General features: G+C 50.1%; 1 protein-coding gene across 1 annotated transcript in view; it reads right to left on the reverse strand.

The window, feature by feature from the left end:
* The window catches only part of PCSK9 (proprotein convertase subtilisin/kexin type 9), a 44,813-nt gene that overhangs the window by 13,323 nt on the left and 17,161 nt on the right, over positions 1 to 14,329 (reverse strand). The window contains 3 exon segments of the mRNA XM_013003838.1: positions 1,683 to 1,806; positions 7,049 to 7,240; positions 8,051 to 8,376. Coding sequence (XP_012859292.1) covers positions 1,683 to 1,806; positions 7,049 to 7,240; positions 8,051 to 8,376 — 642 coding nt within the window.

The following is a 14,329-nucleotide window of genomic DNA, read 5'->3' on the forward strand; positions in this document are numbered from 1 at the left end:
CATGCCTGGCTCTCGGGCCCGCCGCAGCTCTGGGTGCTCAGTAGCTGGGGCTTGCTGGTGGTGCCTCTGTCCTCACTTGGCTGACGCCCCCGAGTGTCTCAACTCCCCGCCCTCTGCCCTTCTCTTACAAGGGCCGTTTGGCCTCAAGATGAGGTCCCAGCCAGAGAACCCGGGTGGATCTCATCTCCAGCTCCCTAACTTGATGACCTCTGCAGAGGGCCTTTATCTCCGTATGGAACATTCACAGGTTCTGGGTGGACCCATCCTTTGGGGCCACCAGGCAGCACCCTGCCAACTGGTTCCATGACTGCTCTGAGACCCCGCCCCACGGCTGACGTCAGGTAAAGTCAACCCCCTACCCATGCCCTGTGCAGACCAGTTACAGTCTGCCCAGGCTGGCAGCACCCCACGTGTGCGCTCATCATGCAACATGCCACAACCTCCAGACCCAGGACTCATGAGCCCCTCAGCTGCCCCGGGATCAATCCAGACAGCTTTGCAGGCCTCGGCCTCCCCTCCCAGCAGGCAGGCTGTTCTCAAATGCCTCCTCTGAGGGCATGAGGAGTTCTCACCCATCAGTGGGCATGTGCTAGGTGCCACACCACCCAGACCTAGGGCACCTGGAGGCCAAAGGGTGCTCGTCACCCCAGAGGAGGCACTGGGTACTAAGCAGGGAGAGCTACACAGTGAGGCTGGAGAAGTGGGGGCTGGTCCATGCAGGGTAAGTGTCCTGAGCTGAGGCCCCAGACCAGGTGCTGGGACACCTCTGAACCTGCCACTGAAGGAGATGGGGAGCTAGGAGCTGACCCCGGCTGCTGGGGGCAGGCCTGCCCTCAGGGCTCCCCGGCTGACCAACGACATGTCAGTGGGCTAAGGGCGGAGCACAGATCGGCTTCTCTCTCTAGAGGTGGTGAGCACAGTCAGGTGCACGTGCAGCTCAGGGCCGTCTTGTGGACCCCAGGATGCTGAGGCTCGGAGGGCAGCATCTGCTCCATGGAGCGGCTCCAGTGCAGGCTCTGGGCCTCTGAGACTGTGAGGTCACATCCCACCTGAGTTTGGCCCAGGATCTGGGCTGAGGCCTCAGACCGGGCCCAGGAAGCCCTGCAGTCTCTGGCCCCAAGTGCATGCCTCTAGAGCAAGAAGCGGCTCCAGCCATGCCCTGCCACGTGGCCAGGCTGTTCCTTTTGCTCTTGCCCAAGGCACCAGCAGTCCTACCAGCCTCACCTCGGCTTCTCCTCACTGCCTCCTCCCAAAAAACCCAAACTCATCACCATCAAGGCGATGCCAGCTCATAGCAACCTTATAGAAAAGGGTAGATCTGCCCCTGTGGGTTTCTGAGGCTGTAATTCTTTATGGGAGTAGAAAGACCCATCTTTCTCCAGTGGAGTGACTGGTGGTTTCGAACTGCTGACCTCAAGGTTAGCAACCCAACCTGTAACCACTGCAACACCAGGGCTCCTAAATAAGAACTCTTAGAAGGTGGAGAAGGGACTCATTTAGGCCCAGGTTCCTGCCCCCTCCTGGGGGAATGCTGACACACAGGAGCCGCAGGTGGAGAGTGGGACAGAAAGAAGGTGGAGTCCTAAGGGGCCTGCGAGGTATGGACCACAGGCAGGGAGGAGCAAGAGAGAACAAGTGGGCTTTCAGCTTGGATTTAGGGATGGGGGACACGGGGGTCTTACTCGAGGGTTGGTAGTCACCCGCCGTGTACCGCGCAGGGATAATCCGCTCCGGGTTCCACGGGATGCTCTGGGCAAAGACAGAGTAGTCTTCCTCGATGTACTCGACACGGGGCAGCCTCAGTGCCTGCAGGGGACAGGTGGCCGGGAACCTGACCCCAAAGCCAAGTGCAACCGTGGCTCTCGTCCCTGCTGGATCAAGCCTGTTCCCGGGGCACAACCACAACTCCGTTGCTGTCCTGTGCTGGGGACCACGGCTTTCTCACACCCCCAGCAGGTGAACAGCCCAGAGCTCCAGTAAATCAGCCTCAGAGATCTTTGAGGAAGGAGCCTCCAGTTGACATCTGGTGTGGGTAGCAGGCTCTGGGCAAACTGGACAAGAAGTGGGACTTAGGACTTAGACACAACCCCTATCATGGTAGCTGTGCCGGTCATGCTGTTTGCCCCAGACCCCCTCCCCACCCTTCTTCTCTGCCCTGCTCAGAGCCCAGGAGGCTGAGCCTGCAGAAGGAGGTAGCCAGGCTCCCCTGCAGTGGCTTTTGCCTGCAGCGGCACGAGCTGGAGGCTGGGGGACAAGAGTGCTTCCCCTGAACCATAGCACAGGGTTCCGCTGACCAGGGCTGCATCTTTCCCTGACCACACGCCCCGCTGAATGCCTCCTCCTCCAGCACAGCTCACTCAGGCCTCGGAAACACCATTTCCTCTTCTTGCCCTTCAGACCTGGTGGTGGCATGGCACTCTGGAAGCCTCCGGGAGCTGCCTGCACCCTTCACCCCTCAGTGAGTTTCTGTAGCTGGCTGAAACACGGCACAGTCACAAAGGACTGTTGCTTTTAGGGGTGGTCAGGTTGGTCCTGGCCCATAGCAACCCCGTGTCCAGCAGAAGACCACACTGGCCTGGCCTGCGCCATCCTCCCCAGTGTTGCTTGAGTCCGTTGTTGCAGACACTGTAGCTCTTAGGGGCTCTCCCTTCTTTTTCGCTGACTCTCAGTCCCGGGACCGGCGAGACTCTGCACTAACGCCGCACTGGCGTGCATCAGTGCTCCCTCGGGCTTCCTTCTGCATTGTGCCGCATTCCCCTGCCTGTTCATGCATTCTTTCAAAGGGCTGCTAAGAGGCTTGTATTCTGTTTAGAAAACTCAAATGCAGATTTAGCCCAAGAGCATTCTCATTTGGGTGCAAGTCCGTTTCGACATTCTTCCCCAGCACCATAATTCAAATGCACGTGTTATTCGCTGATCTTCCTTATTCATTGTCCAACTTTCAGATGCGTGGAAGAGAGCTGAACAGATCAGGCTGGGCTCAAGCGCACCTGCGCCTTCTCAGCGAAGCCCTTGTTATCCAGCACTTGTGCAGCAGATCTGCCTAAGGCGATGTGTGGTTTGACTTTTTGACTGCTTCATTCATGAACACTGACTGCGGATCCAAGCAACACGATACCCTTGACAGCTCCAATCTCTTATCCATTGATCACGCTGCTGTCTCCGGTCCGGTTGTGGGGGGTTTTGTTTTCTTTATGTTGAGGAAGACGCAGTCCTTGGTTTTCATCAGCAGAGGCTTCAGGTCCTCCTGGCTGGGTCATCTGCATATCAGAGGTTGTCAATAACTGTCCTCCCATCCCAATGCCATGTTCTTCATATAGACCAGCTTCTCGGATTCTTTGCTCAGCACACAGAGGGAGTAAGGATGGTGACAGGATACACCTTTTCTGATTTTAAACCACTCAGGATTCCCTTGTTCTGCTCAAACGACTGTCCTCTTGGTCCATGTCCAGATTCCGCATGGGCACCATGAAGTGCTCTGACGTTCCCATTCTTCTCACGGTGGTCCAAAGCTTGTCATTATTCTACAGATCAGACTGAAGGAACCTGCCCAAGACTCAAGCCCAGCTCTGGATGCGCAATGTCTGGGGCCGCTAACTCAGCTCTCCTCTCCCCTCCCCTGAAAAGCTGCCCTGGCCGGTGAGCGCGTGCTCATTGGCCACCTGATCAACACCTCTTCGTTCCTGCCACTGCACAGAGCACACTGCATGACAATCCCAATCCTGGGTCAGCCTCTCCTCACTGGGATTCAGAGGAAAGAGCTGGGTGGGCCTCATCTCTGTGTCCTGAGTACCTAGGACGTGCTTGGTAAGGAGGAAGGCACCCAGGTGGGTTAAGCTCTGAGCTGTTAACCACAAGCTCTGAAGTTCAAACCCACCAGCTGCTCCACAGGAGAAAGGTGAAGCTATCTGTTCCTATATTTATAGTCTCAAATATACTATCTAAGAACCTGCTCATTTAACCTACCTATTTATCATCAACATGGGCCTATATGAGTAGTTTTGCTTTTAATGTATAGTCTTTAATGACATCATTTGTGATTTAAAAAAAAGGTTAGCAAAGTCACGATGATCTTGGTCTCTGCAGACAGACAGCCTGTTCGTAAATCTTAGCTACTCGTAGTGTGACCTTGGGCAAATGAATTAACCTTGATTGTCTCATCCATGAAATGGGCTGACCTAGTACCTCCAGCACAGAGCCACTGGAAGAATGAAAAGGATTGGTACACATAAAGCTTTTAATGTGATCTCAGCACAGAGTGAAAGAAAAAAAAGTTACTTTAAGTTATAGAAATCAATCCCAGGGTGTCTTTAAATCTGTTGATGATTTCTAGTTGTCTTTGAGGAAATAATTACCTAACCATAATTAGATAAAATCACAAATGTAATTAGAAGATGAATCAAGCAGTGTTTCAAAATTCTCATGGGTACATTTTGAAGAATTAAAAATTAAAACTTGGAAAAGTAATTCATGTGATCTCAATCCATTAAAAAAGTATATTCTACAATGAAAGACAATATGTTTAAATATAATGTGAATTGGTTAACATAATGTTTTGATATTAGTAATGTAATAAAATGTACCATCAAGCTACTATTATAAAAAATGGTTCATCTAAGGAGATAAATTTTTTGAAAGGTTTAAGCATTTCATTTCATTAAATTAATTAATTATGTCACCAAACCATTTTATTAGAAACTAATGCAGACATTATACCATACCATAGTTCAATCACATTAAGCAGTGTTACACAAGTGCTACCCAAATCAGTTCCAAAACATATTCTTCCTTCCTGAACTCCTTGATATCAGCCCCCCATCCTCCCCTGCCCACTTTCCCCAGCATCTCCCCCAGAACTTTTACTTCATTTGTTGTCTCTATATTATTCACCCACCCCAGGTTTTATACACCGAAAAACAGAAAAGCACGTAGCAAAGAGTCAAATAGTATAAAGGGAGGGTGGGTAGGAAAGAGGGAACCGATTACAAGGGACCTCCTCCCGGGGGACAGACAACAGAAAAGTGGATGAAGGGAGACGTCGGACAGGGCAAGATATGACAAAATACCCATTTATAAACTAGCAAGTGCTCATGCGGGAGGGGGGAGCAGGGAGGGAAGGGAAAAATGTGGACCTAATGTCGGGGGTTTAAATGGAGAGAAAATGTTTTGAGAAACGATGTGCAAATGCGCTTTACACAATTGATGTGTGTATGGATTGCGATAACAGTTGTATGAGCCCCTAATAAAATGTTTTAAAAAAAAATAATGACAAACTGCAACAGAAACAAACTCCAACATGGGACAGAAAAACACACGAAGTATAAAAACCAAATCAAGCCCAAAGTAGATCAGAAGGGAGATCAAGTGACACGGTTGTAAGTGTCTGAGTCAGACTTTCTTGTAGTCATCTTTCCCATATGCTGCTCTGTCGAATAACCAGGTCATTCCCATCCCTCAATTATGGCCAGAGGGAAATCACCAGAGGCTTATTCCCTGTGTAGATCCTGCAAATGTATTTTGGGCTTCCACTGTCACCCATAGCTGTATGCACACCTGAATCTCACAATTTGAACTCTGATATTATGCCCTCCTTTAGATTTTAATTGCATTATTTACAATCCGTGGATCACAGGGATGTTGGTGCGCTTCTTCCATGTGTGCTTAGTGGATATCTCACTTAGATGGCTGCTTGGTAATGAGATGAATTTAATTTAATTTCACATTTAATTATTAAGTATTTTATGCCCGCATTTACTCACTCACTGCTATTGGGCCGATTTAGACTCATAGCAACCCGATAGGAGAGAGTCCACTGCCCCTGAGGGTTTCCGATTGTGACTCTTCACAGGAGTAAAGAGTCTTCCTCCAGCGGAGTGGCTGGTCATTTCCAACAGCTGACCTTGAGGGTAACAGCTGACCTTGAGGGTAGCAGCTCAACACATAAAAACGATGCCACCACGGCTCCCCATATTGTGCCCAGTGTGTGTGAGAGGAGATCCATCGCCCCTGCATCTGAGTTGGAATTGGCTCAATGGCAGCGGGTGGTGGTAGTTTCTTGGACAGTAGTGCAAGGAGTCTTGGTGGGGCAGTGGGCTAGGAGCGGAGCTTCTAGCCATCACAAGGTCAGCAGTTCACACCTACAGGCTGCTCCACCGGGAGAAGCATGAGGCTGTCTGCTCCCAGAAAGATGGGCGGTCCTAAAACCCTTTGGATCAGTTCTCTGTCCTGTAGAGCCTTACAGAGTCTCAAGATCACAGAGGCTCTGGATCCCGTGGTCCATTACCCTTTGGACTAATGGTTTCCATACGTCTTTTATTTTCTTCACTCCTTCTGTGCTCCAGATATGGAAGGACCGATAGTTAGCTGCACCGTAGATGCCCCTTATGAGCTTTGTAGACCCCACTTGCTACGCACCAAAGTGGGATGTAGAAGATTGTCTTTGTGACCTACATGATGCCAGTTGGCCTTGGTGTCCCTCAAAACAATGCTCCGAACTTGGCAACTGGCTTCCATAAGGTGTTTGGTTATAGCTAACAACCTTTCATAACGTTGCCCCTGTATATGCATGGATATAGTTGCAGCACATGTAAATACATATTTCAAAATCGCCTTTCAAACCTATATATATTCATGAATATACTACCTCAGGCCCCTTTCTGCTCCTTCACCAAAGATGTGACATTGGCTGAGAAGAGCCATGTCAGAAGCATTCCTGCCTCTGGGCCCTGAGTCCCACTGTGTGCCACACGCCCCCATCCCTGCAGCCTTCCCTCAGGGCAGGCTCACACGCATTTGACCCTGACCCTGCGTCTAACTGGCTGGCTGTGTGGTCCTTTCTGAACCTCAGTCTCTTCATCTCTCACATGAAGATGAAGGCATTACCAGAGTGTGTTGGGGTGTCTATGGAGAAACACAGTAAGTAAGCCAGTAAGCGTTCCGTAAGTGTTCCCTGTCTCCTTGTGGATGTCTTCAAGGGCACACTCGGATGTTGCCTGCACGTACTTAGTGGCCCTGCCCCTTCAGGAGGCGCCCACCCCAGGGGGCTCACCAGGTCTAGTAGATTGCCACTCATCTTCACCAGGAAGCCGGGGAAGAGACCGTGGAAGACGTGCAGGATCTTGGTGAGGTAGTCCCGGCGCGCAGCTCGCGACTGCAGGCGGTGCGCAGTGTGCTCGGTCTGCTAGCGGTGCGTCTCTTCCTTCAGCACCACCACGTAGGTGCAGGGCAGCCGCCACGCATCCTGGCCCCAGGCAGGGAGGAGGGACACGGTGACAGAACATAAATAAATTAAAAAACTTGCATGAGCTTGTATCCCACCTCTATTTAGAATCCCAACAAAAAGAAACGAGACACAATGAAGTATAACAAACTACAAAGAGAAACTAGCCATATTAGAATTACACACACACACAGACCACAGACCCACGTAGAGGGCAACTATTAGTATTAGCATAGTTGATGCAACACTTTGGCAGTCGGGCAAAAACGAAACTGTGGGCACAACCAACAGCCAGCACCTAGCAGCCCTGGGTCCCCACAGGTACTCCGCCCCTTGAGTCTTCTCTGTGGCTGTAAACGGAGCCCTCTTAGCTACAGGGTGCCTAGAAGGAAGAAATTGCCTCCCACCCCATCGTTGGCCAAGTCTTCCCAACCAGAGCACCCCCTCTCTCTCCAAGACCCTCAGGCTTGCCGCCCCCCACACCCCCAAGTTTCAGCCAGGAGCGTACTTCTTGAAAGAAATCAGGGCCTTTAGCACCAAGCCACTGAGCGTGTTCCGGGCTGCAGTTCATTGAAGCGCCAGGGTGTCTGAGGTGCCCGATACCTGGATTGTGGGCGGCGATGCTGCACCTGCTCCTCTCTCCCTGTCTCCTACCCCTGCTCGCGGTCCCCTGTCCCTCTCCAGCACCCTAAAGCGCAGGCCTCCCCAAGCCCCCAGCCCCGCGAGCGAGCCCTGCACTCCAGCCCTGCGCTGACTTCGGGGGCCTGCGGCTGGAGCGGCGACCGCCCCCTCACCACCCACAGGGCAGCCCGGCCCGCTGCCACGGCCCACCTTGGCGCAGTGGTGGAAGGCGGCCGGAGGAGCGTGCTGAGCCACGTCTGGCGGCCCGTCCTCCTCGGATGCGAAGGCGAGCGCCAGGTCCTCGTCGTCGGCGTCCGCGTCTGGCTGCGCGCCGATGCCCGCGGGGCTCAGCAGCGGCACGAGCAGCAGCAGTAGCAGCGGCCCCCGCGGCCCCCCGCGCCCATCGAGGCCGCAGGAAAGGCTGGGGGGAGGGGAGAGGGGGGTCGCACACCAGACCCGCCGGCGAGCCGCTGCGCTCCGCAGGGGGCTGTCTGTCTGTCCGTCGGTCCGGCTCCGGTCCGGTTCGCTCCTCCAGCCTGCAAGCCCGGGCGCCCGAACGCCTAGGGAAATCTGGGGCGCGGGTGTGGCCGCGCGGGGTTCGGCGGGGCTCGGGAGATCACGCCACCCGGGCGCCCACGGGCCACCCCCTCGGATTACACATTGACGGGCCCCGGACCCGGCGGGTCGGGTTCCTCTTCCCCGCCCCCCGCGGCGTCAGGTGACGCTCAGCGGGAGGAAAAGACGCTCCCACATCCTAACGGGGAGGCGTCCTCCCTCGGCCCTCCCCGGGCCCTGTGTGCGGGCACCTGGCCCCAGCGCTGTCAGCCTGGCCACGCCTCTGACCCTGCTCCTTGCCACGGCCGGCGACCCTTTCCAATCAGGCTGACCCACCACCCTCCTCGCCCGCCGAACGAACCCCGCGCGGACCGTGTGGGAGCGTCCCCGGCCCTTGGGACGCAGCCGCGACTGTCTCCCGCCTCGGCCCGGGTGCAGCCCGCATGCCAACCTCGTCAACCAGCGGTTCTCTCAAGATGTGCTGTTCACTTCCACTTCGAGGCGTGCTCCCTGCAGGATGGAGTATTTTACACCCTCCCCACGAACTTCGATCCGTTCCTCAAACTTCCTGCCCAAATGCCTTCTCGCTGTGAAGCTCTCCGGAGCCTCGAGGCCACCCCACAGCGACAGCGGCTCCCTTCTTGGCACCCAGCGCCTGACACAAAAATGGTGCCGGAGAGATGCTTTTATGGGGCACGAATGATGGAAGGATGGAATGATGGATGGATGATGGATAGATGGAAGGATGGGTGGATGGACAGAAGGACAGGTAGATGGACAGATGCTCTCTCCTCATGCAAGACGAGGGTCAGACCAGAGCACAGAAATCATTATGAACTGCTAGGATGTTGTGAGGGGCCATCAAGTTAGAATCAACTCTATAGTGACCTCAAGTGACACAGTAGAATTTCCCAGAGGGTTTTCCTGGATGTAATACCTAAAGCAGGTATTTCTGGCCATGAAAGAAGCGGGGTAGGTTTGAACCTCAAACTTTAGGTTAGCAACTAACTCTTAACCCTTGAGCCACCAGGTTCCTTAACTGTTAGATACCAGAGGCTTTTCTTATTGTTCTAGCTCAGGAGAGGAATGAATGGGGGTGGTGGAGGAGGGGGTGGTGGAGGAGGGGGTGGAGGTGGTGATGATGGTAATAAGACTTTGATGAGAGGTGGGGAAAACAAACCCCAAAGTGATGCCAAGTGAAAGAAGTCAGACCCCAGAGTACTCACTGAAGTTCTAGCACAGGCAACCTGGTGATGGCTGATCGAACCAGGTCTGTCAGGAGCCTGTTGGACACTTACGACTCTCAAGAATGGAATGGGTGCCATTATTTGAAATCAGACTCCATTCTGACCCTGCTTCTCCTTTCCCACAAGCACATGGACCTTGATTTATTTTGCTAGAGAAACTTTGAAGATTAAATATGTGAAATGTTGCCTCACAGAATGTTCCTAGGAAAATTTTTGTTTACACTGTCCCTGAATCCTTGTATAAGAAATGACTGGAGGGGAAGAGGGGGAAGTGGGGGAGGGGGAAAAAGGAAAATGAGCTGATTCCGGGAACCCAAGAGGAAAGCGAATTTTGGGAATAATGAGGGCAACAAATGTATAGATGTGCTTTACACAATTGATCTATGTATTGTGATGAATTGTATGAGCCCCAATAAATTTATTTTAAAAAATAAATTAAAAGGAGCATCCATTAAAAAAAAACTATATGCTTCTGTATTGGCATTAAATTTAATTATTATTTTTTCCATTTTCAGTAAAATGAAAAACTATAATATTCCTTCACAAGAGTGATTAAGCAAAATTAAATACATTTAAATCCACAAAAATATGATTTGTAGTTTATCCAAAGAAATAGATAAATAGAAGTAGCCTGAAAATAAGTATAGGTAGACTAGAATGAGTAAACATTAATAATTTTTATTTAACTTTCCCTCCCCTTATTTTTCAGCAGTCTTTTTTGGTATAAGACAAGAGATGTGGGTCGATAGTTTGCTTGTTTTATATTTTGTCTTTTAAGGGGAAAAAGGGCCACCTAATAATAGCATGCTCAAAAAAGGAAATTACTCACTTAGAAAAGGATATTTGGAAAAATGCAGATACATTTTGTTTCTAATAGTGCAGGAGGTATTGCATATTAATTGTCTAAGTATGTAAGTTGCAAGTTCTTGAAGGTTATATTCTCCATAAGTTTTATTGTATATTGTGTATAGAAATGATTTTAAATTTTAAATAAAATTCTATATTAAAAAAAAAAAAGAAATGACTGGTGTTAAAAAGGACATGAGTGTTGTTTTACTGGCTATCACGAAACATCAACCAACCCTAAAATGTGCTCGGAAGTTCCGGCATGTTGTGCATAGACCCCTCCTCCTCCTAGGCTGCCATATGCTGTGTGCTTGATTGGCGTGTCCCAATTGGAGTTGTCCATTTCTTCAGCAAATCCTGTTCATTTTACTTTAACAGAGACCCTCGTTTTCACTCTTTGACAGCACTTCTGCCTTCTTTGGCCCCTTCTTTGAATATATTTAAAATTATGTGATGATGGCATTGGTATAAAGATCCATATTAAATATTTAACTACTTCCTTTGACCTAAACTTTTTTTGAGGGCTTTAAAAGAAATTAACACCAGGTTTTTCCAAAGCTTCCTTTGTGTGTCCCTGTGTAGTGTCTAAAGGAATCCGGGAGGAGGAGGGGTTTCCACAGTCTTCTCTATCGTCTAGATGGCAGTTATTCAGGACAATGCACATTGTAACAATTCACCAAGCTGTTCACTGATCACTTGCACCATTTTTTGTATGTGTGCGATAGCCAATCGCCAAACTGTTGCTAAGCAAGTCAGTTCCAACCCATGTGCGTTAGATTAGAACTGTGATGGGTTTCTGTTTCCCAGGCCTTCTTCCAAAGCACCCCTGAGGGGACTCCAACCGCCAACCCTTCCGGGAGCAGCTGAGAGCATTAACCATTTCCAATGCCCAGGAATGCTTGATTCAAAGTATTTTATTCATTAATTTGTGTATTAATACCTCATTAATGGTTTATTTTTTAACATATCCACACTGCTGAAAAATCAAATGAGGAACCCAGTAACCGTACAAATGGCTGGAATTGACCGTCGGAGGCTCAGGGTCATGACTTCTGGGATGTGACCAGGAATGGGAGTTTGCATTCCCTTCCCCGGCCCCATTCAGGGACCCTTCATGTGGAAGTGGGTTAAGAATTGCTCCAACTGTAGGCTCCTCCCATGAGAGCGAGCTAGAAAACGGGACCATTCAATTCTGTGAAGATTCACAGCCACGGTCCTAGCCTGTCGTACCGGGTCCTTACGATTCAGAGTGCACTTCTTAGCAGTTTGTTTGCTTTTCAGTTACCACTCCATTCTCTTTTTTTTAAAATTATTTTATTGAGGGCTCATACAATTCTCATCACAATCCATACATGCATCCATTGTGTCAAGCACATATGCACATTTGTTGCCCTCGTCATTCTCAAAACATTTGCCTCCCACTCTAGCCCCTAATATCAGTTGCTCATTTTCCCCCTCCCTCCCCCACCTCCCTCATGAACCCTTCATAGTTCATAAATTATACTTTTGTCATAAGTTACACTGTCCGATGTTTCCCTCCGCCCTCTTCTCTGCTTTCCATCCCCCAGGGAGGAGGCAATACTTAGATTCTTGTAATTGGTTCCCTCTTTCTACCCCACATTCCCTTCACCCTCCAGGCATCGCCCCTCTCACCACTGGTCCTGAAGGAGTCATCTATACTGGATTCCCTGTGCTTCCAGTTGCTATCTGTACCAATGTACATCCTCCGGTCCAGCCAGATTTGTAAGGTAGAATTGGGATCATGATGGGTGGGGGGCAGCATTAAAGAACTAGAGGAAAGTTATATGTTTCATCGTTGCTACCCTGCACCCTGATTGGCTCGTCTCCTCCCTACAACCCCTCCGTAAGGGGGTGTTCAGTTGCCCACCGATGGGCTTTGAGTCTCCACTCTGCACTCACCCACCTTCACAATGATATAATTTTTTGTTCTTGGATGCTTGATACCTTATCCCTTCGACAGCTCGTGGTCACACAGGCTGTTGTGCTTCTTCCATGTGGGCTTTGTTGCTTCTGAGCCAGTTGGCTGCTTGTTTATCTTCAAGCCTTTAAGACCCCAGACGCTATATCTTTTGATAGCCGGGCACCATCAGCTTTCTTCACCACCTTTGCTTATGCACACGTTTGTCTTCAGTGACCATATCAGGAAGGTGGGCACCCACTGATATGATTTTCAGTTCTTTGATGTCTGATAACTGGTCCCTTCTGCACCTTGTACCACTCCATTCTTGGAGGTGGAGGTGGAGAACATCATCGCACAAAAACTCTCCCGCAAAATGTTTTCCAGTCCACACTCCAGGAGCCCCGCCCGGCGCACAGTGATTGTATGTTGGGCTGCGATTCGCAAGGTCAGCAGTTCCCAACCACCAGATGCTCCTCAGGAGAAAGACAGGGCTTTCTACTCCCCAAAAGAGCAGCTCCCGCGGCAGTTCCACCCCATCCTGTAGTGTCGCCGTGAGTGGACACTGACTCCAGGAAGCCATGGATCCCTCGAGATGCAAACAGGTAAGTGATTGTCAGTTAACAGAAGGACCTGTGGTTTGATCCCTGCCAGAGACTCCATGGGAGAGACTTGGAGACTGTTTCCATAAAGATGACAGACAGGAAGCTCTCTGGAGCAATTCTACTTTGTCACATGAGGTCGCTGTGAATCAGAATCAGCCAGACAGCACCTTGACCTCCACATGTCTGTGCTAATCTACTACAAGCCGTTCAACAGATTCTCTCTGCGTAGATTCCAAAGATTTGCAAAGAAATCATATGTTTACATCCAAGGATTCCATTATAGGCATGAACTGTCTGTATCCCAGTGATGCAGTTGGTAAAGAGTCCTTTTCCATGTTGGCCAAGAACCGGCCTGCCCGGCAGGAGGAGATGAAGGTGCCCACAGCCCCAACACCTGTGAGTCCATCTTGGCCCCTGCCTCAAGTGCAGCTCACTCTTCCCAGAAGGGCAGTGCTGGGAAGACCCAACGGTGGCTTTATGGCCCCACGTCGCAGTCGATGGCTAGCTCTGCACCTAGGTCTTCGGATGCCAACGCGAATGCCCTTTCCAGCTTGTTTGCAAAGAGCTCGGTCCAGAGGGCTGCTTGAACGAAGGGCATGAAATGAAACCAGGTCCAACTCTCCACTTGACGGTAACCGCCACATGGCCATGGCCTTGCTGCTTTGTTCGGCACAGTCTTTGGCTCAAAATAAATGTAAAAAAACCCAGTACACTGCTGGGGGTCAATTCCAGTGGTGGGATTCAGCTGGTCACACCGGTTTGCACCCATTCAACAGCATCGATCTCTAAATTTTTGTTGAGTTTGGCAAACCGGTTGTTAAAATGGCACTTATATTCAGGGTTCTTGCTAAAGGTGGATACCCCAAATTTACATTCCTTACTCTTTTTTTTAACATTCTTTTGTGAAACGGTATATTCCAAGCATCAGTAGCAATGTTCATTCCATTCAGAGTATAAAAAATTAGACAGAACTATGCTTGTAATATTTATTCATTTCACAAAGCTTGTTATAGTTTTGATGAAATACTACATTTTTATTCTCTTGCACTTTTTACTTCAGTAAACAGATATGTATATAAAGTGGCAAACAACCAGAGGGCGAAACGCTGTGTGTTAGTCTGTGTACTTTAGAGAAACAAATCCACAGAAATTCATGTATAAGAGAGAGTTTTATATAAAGGGTAAGTGCACATCAAGAAAACATCCCAACCCAGTGCTGCCCAAGCCCACAACTCCAACATTAACCCATTAACCCACATGTCCAACATCAATCTACAATGTCCTCCTGCCGACTGCAGGAGGAAAGCTGAGTCAGTGA

Source organism: Echinops telfairi, unplaced genomic scaffold, assembly GCF_000313985.2.
Source record: "Echinops telfairi isolate 266 unplaced genomic scaffold, ASM31398v2 ScPeMD7_443;HRSCAF=831, whole genome shotgun sequence".
NCBI classification, from domain to species: Eukaryota; Metazoa; Chordata; class Mammalia; order Afrosoricida; family Tenrecidae; genus Echinops; species Echinops telfairi.